Raw genomic sequence first — 7,091 nt, 5'->3', positions numbered from 1 at the left:
CAACAGAGGCTAATCATTTTACAATAGGTGCTGCCCATTGGTGGGTGGAGGAGGGTGGGGGTGAGGAGGGTCACAAAACCCGGTGCGGGTTTTAAAACTCTATCACTAAATTAAACACGGAAAATGACGCTTTATCTTTAGCCTAGCCTACACAAGTAAAGTGTCTACCGGTTGGGGTGGCTGAAGCAGGACATTTCCACCATGTATCCACTCATTTAGCTATATTTTAACTATTCGTCCATTAGGTTTACTTATATTTCGTTTCCCTGTGACTTTTAGCCAAGTTTTTGAACCACTTATCCGACAGCTCTGCGTGTGTTTCGGCTAATTATCCGTTACGTTTAGCTCTCCATTTCAACCAATTGTTTATCTTTTAATGGTCATTAACTTAGCCTTTCTAATGTTATTTCAACCATTCACCCATTACGTTCAATTTATGTCAACGTTACAGTATGCAATTCAACATATTAACGTTATCAGTTACGTTTAGCTAGTAGCTAAGTTGCTAACCATTTACCCGTTTCTAAAAAACGATGCTAACTACTTCAACCATTCATTCACGACTTTTGACTCACTTCAACAGTTTATTCATTTCTTTTAACGCTAGCCGACTATTTCAACCATAGATGGAATACTTAGCCAACGGTTTGTACTTCTCGGTAACTTGTTTCCACTAACTTTTTCCTCTAAATAGCAAACTTACTGCAGAAATAGCGTCCCTCCATAGCACCCCTGGCTGTAATACAACAATAACACGTAGGACAGATGACGTTACCGTAAATGACTTAAAACAATTGGGGGGTCCGTGGCGGAGCCCGGTAGGGAGCAAAGCGAATGTGTACTTATACAGAACTGCATTCAGCTTAATTGGCTCAGTCGACTTCTCTGGGGAACCGGAGGGTCGGCGGTTCGAGTCCCTGTGTGGACAATGCATGGAGAGTGGACTGGTGGCTGGAGAGGTGCCAGTTGATCTCCTGGGCACTGCCGATGTGCTGTTGAGCAAGGCACCGAACCCCCAACTGCTCGGGGCGCTGCTCACTGGCAGCCCCCTCGCTCTAACATCTCTCCATTAATGACATGTATATAGGTCTTGTGTGTGCGTGTGTGTGTGCGTGTGTGTGTGTGTGTGTGTGTGTGTGTGTGTGTGTGTGTGTATTTCGGGCCTGTGTGTGTGTAACATGAATAACAATAATAGAGTGAAAAAAATCGAATTTCCCCGTTGAGGGTCTAATAAAGGAATTCTTCTTCTTCTTCTGGTACTGAAAAAACAACCGTCCCTATTTGAATCCTCCTCAAAAAGTCTCAAACCAAAGTCGTTATGATCCTGAAGGTTGCCATAAGAGGGTAGCCGAGCTCCATGTTCCGTAGATGGTAATTAGTGTGTGATTCTGAACCTCCCTGCACACGTTCTTTAATCCTTATGGAGCCGCAGCCTGGAAATGTAGGGAACAGTGTCCCCTCAGGAGGCGGATTTCAGCACCACGGACAGTTCCGTCAGCGCAATGACCGGGTGGACATGTGTGAGAGAGAAATACAGAAGCGTGTGTGTGTGTGTTGGCGTGTGTTGGTGTGTGTGCAGATGAGAAGGTGGGGGTGAGGGGCTCTCCCAGAAGAATAAATCGACTGCCTTTCAATAAATGCCTGCAGGCAACCCACTGTTTTAGATCCCTGCTTTACTGCAGGCTACAGCTGTGTGTAGAAACAGAAGAAAACAGACCGCACAGCTCAGTTAGACCATACAACAATAGCAGGGAAGGTTAAACCAACAACACACACACACAAACACACACACACACACACACACACACACACACACACACACACACACACACACACACACACACACACACACACACACACACACACACACACACACACACACACACACAAACACACACACATTTTAGGGTTAATATACTCCTGAGAGGTACAATAATATACATTAAAACATTCCATTACAGCAGATGTTTGTTTGTGTTAATGGTTGTGATTGATTTGACTAATCACCCGCCTTTGGATGCTTCCATTGGCTAAAAGCTGTTTTATCAGCACTGATGTCATCAACCTTTTCTTTCAGGAATGCTGTTGACGGAAACAAGAAGTTGTTCGCCATCTATGACACGAGGTAGGAAATGTCACAACAACACAAACGCATTGCATATGAATGAGGTTCTCCAACTGTGTGCGTGCCGCGCACACGCACGCGGTTCCAATTATCCACGGGACGTCTGCGACTTCAATATTTCTCAGGCTAAATAATCCATGGCGGAGCCCTGCATTTGAGATGTGGATAAGAGGCCATTATAGGCGATTAACAGGCCAATCAATCACAAGCATCGATTAAAAGGTTGATCAAAGCAGCCTGTCCCTCCTCGGTATTGTGCGGGTCCCGCCATTTTTATAGGAATCACAGGGGATTGGCGCAGATGGAGTGAGGAGCACTGTAAAAAATGTCCATCCTTACAAGGCAATTTGGTGTCATTTTAAGGGCTAAAAATAGCCATAGCTTTGAAAGGAAAAACGGATCGATTGAACTCTATTATTACTAATTTTACCCGTTTCCGAAATGTTCCCAAGCAAAGTGGAAGAGGTACAATAATTTCAAAAAATAAAAAGGAATACAATCTTGAAATAAGATGTGTCGCGCATTTATCTCAATTATTAAAATAAAAAATAACACATATCTAACGGGGCACTGTAGTGGTTTTACACAAAGTTGACATGGGGGTGCACTTAAGTCTGTGAAAACCCCTTTGGCTTTTAGAGTCTCACAAAATAATCCCCATGATGTCTTTAGGAAATAACTCTTGTGATGTCACCGGGGTTATCTTTAATTGCACTCCGGACTTCAAGTGTTTAACCCAAAGACACATTTGAGCTTGCTATTCAGGGAGAGTTGAATGAAAGTGTTTGTGAAACTTGATACATACTAAAGTGACTTAAAGTTATGATTTCTATGCTGCTTTAACTTTTTACAAATATCTGTCTCTTGTGAGCCCCACCGTTTCATGAAAGTGCATTTCTAAATCACTGGAGCGACTCTTATAACACTTACAACACTGGAAATAGACGGATGACTTATAGACAAATGGCAGATTAAGAAATAAAGGTATTATTTAAGGTTTAAGGGTTGGAAATACCCTAAATTGCATCAATTGTAGGGATATTTTCTCCCACATTTCTCCAAAAAAGACTCAACATAAAAACCCCTGAATATGCCGCAGCTACTGGTGGGTATTTTTTACAGTGTGTAAGTGTCGGGCTTCGTCTCTCGTTTGAACAAGCCGAGTGCCTTCACCGCCACCAGCAGCAGCATCCCTGTGCGCCCTCCTCATCAATATGCGCTTCGGCTCCTGAATGTCAGAGCCTCTTCTTCTCGCACAGTCAGAGACGGCGAAGAAACGCGGAGCCAGTGTTCACGCCGAGGAGGCGATGTCTGCCCACATTTCACATCTGACTCCATCCGCAGCAAGCCGCTGACTTTTACCCCCCTTCCCAGTCGACTTTCTCCTCTCGGGCAATCAATGGATTTACTCTGATTTGAAGAGCGTCCGGAACTGTCGCGACTGTTGCTGTTGCGGTACAACAACGGGAAAGAAAACATAAGAAAGGGTGATGTTTGCTTTGCACAGGGTTCGTCAATTTCGCGTCTTGTCCGCACTGGTTATCGGTTCGATTGTGTGCTGCGCGAAAAGGTGAGTGCTTTTGTCATGCTGTGAAGTCAAGGTTATTGCACGGGCTGATTGACACAGGAGTCAAGGTGATGTTTGCCCTCTTCTCCCCCCCCCCTCCTGTCATTCCAGCGTCAATGAACCGGGGAACATGTCTTTCGTGAAGGAGACGGTGGATAAACTACTGAAGGGATATGATATCCGATTGAGGCCGGACTTTGGAGGTTTGTGCCATATTTACCTCTCCCTTCACGCCGTAGGCAGCTTTATTTTGGCGCCATTCACATTGTTGTGGTCAGGTGCAGAGGTGTGAGGCCTTTATATATATATATATTTATTCTCCTGTTTAACCTCTTCTAGGGGCCCCTGTTGCAGTCGGGATGAGCATAGACGTGGCCAGCATAGACATGGTATCAGAAGTCAACATGGTGAGTTCATGTACACATACACACTGTTTACTCTACCGCATAATACATGCAGTCCTGCTTCTTTACATTGGCACTCACACAGCATGATTGCCTGGCTCCCTTGCTGTTGTAGCGGAGGAAGTGCTGATGTAAAGCCACTGTGTTTTCCTCTCAGACCATTATGTGATGCTGAGATGGATGGGCTGGGTTTCCTGTAAGCAGTAAAACATCTTTATCTCACACACTGCCGGCAGAGTGTTACCTTACATACACAGAACCGCTCAGCCCAGCTGGGTGTAAAAAATAGACATAATACAGCTTCCAACAATGCTGATCCTCAGACAGTAGCTCAGTTAAAGGATAGCTTAGAGCTGCCATAGTGGCTTTGCAATCAATACCGTCCACATACAATGCATAAGCATTGTGAGGAAATCATGCACAGGTAATGTTGGACTCTCCATTCTCTGTTGAAATGTTTTTATCACAGCTAGCATGGAAGTATTACTTAATGGGCCTACTGGGCACAGGCCCGGGGGCCAAAAGTGTCAGGGTCCCCCTGGCCTTCACCTGCAAAATGGCACTCCAAGAGACACATACTGACCACAAAGAATCTCAAAATGACCTCAAAGAATCTCAAAGTAACCACAAAGAGACATAAAAAGATCAGACACAAAACAACTACAAAGGGACACAAGAAGGCCACAAAGAGACCCATACTAACTACTAAGAGATTTAAAATGACCGCAAAGACCGAAATGGCTACAAAGAGACAAAAAACAATGGCAAAAAAAGAGGAAAGAGCATCACATAGTCTGTGTCTTGCTCCTATGTAGGAGCGATGGCGGGGCCCTCTGCATGTCTGTGCCCAGGGACCCATTGTCTCATAATCTGTCCATGCAAGCCATAAGAACCCTCTACATTTTAACCTCTGGAGTCACAGTGTTTCAGGAGTGACCTCCCATGAGGCGCCCTGTGCAGACAGTTATCAGGGAACTCTGATTGGATTTGCTCATTTGTGAGCTGGATGCAGTTTGCATCATGCTGACACATGTCCCCACATGCAGGAAGCAAACTTCAGGCTATTGTATCTTAAGATATCAGCCGCCGATGACCCACATTGCAGTGGCGTGCAACACTGTCTCGCCCCATTGGCCCCATTTTCAATTCTTTTGCAAAAGATAGGATTTTTAAGACCACATTAAATGACATGTCCAGTTTGGAATGAGTCATGATTGCTTTGGATACAGGCTCTGAAACCCCACAAGCCACAATCACTGATTCCAGATCAACACTGTTTCAAGGGTCATTGCCTCTGTAGGTGTTACCATTATGACTTTAAGAGATGATGCCTGGTGAGCCCATGTGCTTTTATGTAGTCACTGAAGTAACACGGCCATGAGGAGTCAAATTCAGGTCAGTCAGGGATGCAGCTGTTTGTACAGAGCATCATTTCACACCTGTTATGTCCGTTCTTTATTGACCAGGTCTACTAAAGAGAAAAAATGATAGAGTTTTACTGCATCATATAGAAAATGATCATTTTTTATATGGTGGGGGTTGTGTTTGTGGGTGTGAGCGGGTGGAAGCTGATCAATAGTACTGATTCAATAGTTTCTTCACCCGCTGACCCCGGGCTCTCCTTGCTGCCCACATTATATTTACATGTAGTGACATTTGAATCATTTTTCAAGCAAAAATACCAAATATGACCAATTTCCAGCTACTCTGAGGATTTGCTGTTTTTGTCCTATATGAAAATAATTATAATTAATATTCAGTGTGATTACTTATGTGGCCTTTGATCTTTATATTGCATCAAATTCCTTACAAGTCTGTGTTATTGTAATATTATTTATTATTATTCTTTATGTGGTTTTGCTATACTGGCCAGGACACCATTTTAATTATTCTTTTTATAAATCAAATTAGCTTTTGACTTTTTCAATATTAAACAAAGACCATGTTTTTGTTGTATTGTTGTAAATACAAATGTTGTCAACATTTCAGAGATACATTTCCTCCTCATGTTTAAAAAAACACAATATAAGTGTCAAATGTTCACACGAAGCCCATCATCTTTGTTGTAATTCATATACAAATCCAGGAAATATCATACAAGAGACTGTTGAGAAAAATTTTATATAATATAAATAATTTTACAAGAAGACCTATGGTTTTAGCCGAGCCTTTATGATCCATGCTATTCGTTTGGGTTGCCAACAGTTCAGATGATAACATTAGCAAGCAAGCCAAGGGTGGCATTCTCAACCGAGTGAATGGAGGCCAGGGAATCAAACAGCTGAGATCACACTTAAATTGATAATTAATTAGGCCTATTTCTCAATGCCACCGGTGCACTGGGGCACAGTATATGTGCATCGGTGCATCTGCGCCTGTTAGATGAACAATTCCTGGCTGTGATCCAGTGTTGAAGCCAGAACAAGACCGGTCAAGCTGTTTGTTATTTTCGCACCAGCGTTTGACATTTGGTGGATGCTTTTCATCCAATGCCGGGACCGTCTGCGGCTTTAGCACAGGGAATTCTTCCAGTGGGAAATGGATAATGAGTGCTATTGTCCCGGCTGTGACAGTGCCATGGTTTATCCATTGAGCAACACTAAACAGCACAGCCCTGATAAACGCTGCTCTTTCTTTTGTTAGGCTCCTTTTTGCATTAATTCCAATAAAAATTCAGCCACTAAATCCACTTTACCAGCCTAGCGGAATGACCCACAGGCATAACTGAGAAACGAGTTTTAAAAGTTTTGCTTGCTATGCTGAAATAAGGCCTGGATCCTACTCAGTGAGAACTAAAAGGAGCACAGATTATGGAAACAATACTTTCATATTTTAGGGTTGATGTGAAATTCTCTTTCATACAGAAGGAAAAACTGAATAGTAGAACACTTTATAATAAAACACAAGTGTAAAGTGCCCGAGGTTTTTGCAGTGTGTGAGTTTAGATCCTTTTTATGCAGCTGTGGTGTGGATATGCAAGATCCAAAATCTTCTC

At 43.1% G+C, this 7,091-nt stretch overlaps 1 protein-coding gene across 1 annotated transcript in view; it reads left to right on the top strand.

Annotated features, from left to right (window-relative positions):
* Nucleotides 1-7,091, top strand: part of LOC310964663 (gamma-aminobutyric acid receptor subunit beta-3-like) — a gene marked incomplete at both ends in the record, with an annotated part of 60,204 nt that overhangs the window by 23,762 nt on the left and 29,351 nt on the right. The window contains 3 exons of the mRNA XM_083937873.1: nucleotides 2,078-2,125; nucleotides 3,804-3,895; nucleotides 4,032-4,099. Of these exons, the coding sequence (XP_083793999.1) occupies nucleotides 2,078-2,125; nucleotides 3,804-3,895; nucleotides 4,032-4,099 (208 nt within the window). The remainder of the gene's footprint in view (nucleotides 1-2,077; nucleotides 2,126-3,803; nucleotides 3,896-4,031; nucleotides 4,100-7,091) is intronic.

The sequence above is a fragment of the Echiichthys vipera genome (assembly GCF_963691815.1).
Source record: "Echiichthys vipera genome assembly, chromosome: 23".
NCBI classification, from domain to species: Eukaryota; Metazoa; Chordata; class Actinopteri; order Perciformes; family Trachinidae; genus Echiichthys; species Echiichthys vipera.
Note: the sequence above shows the minus strand (reverse complement) of the source record. Positions and strands in the feature narration are given on the sequence as shown.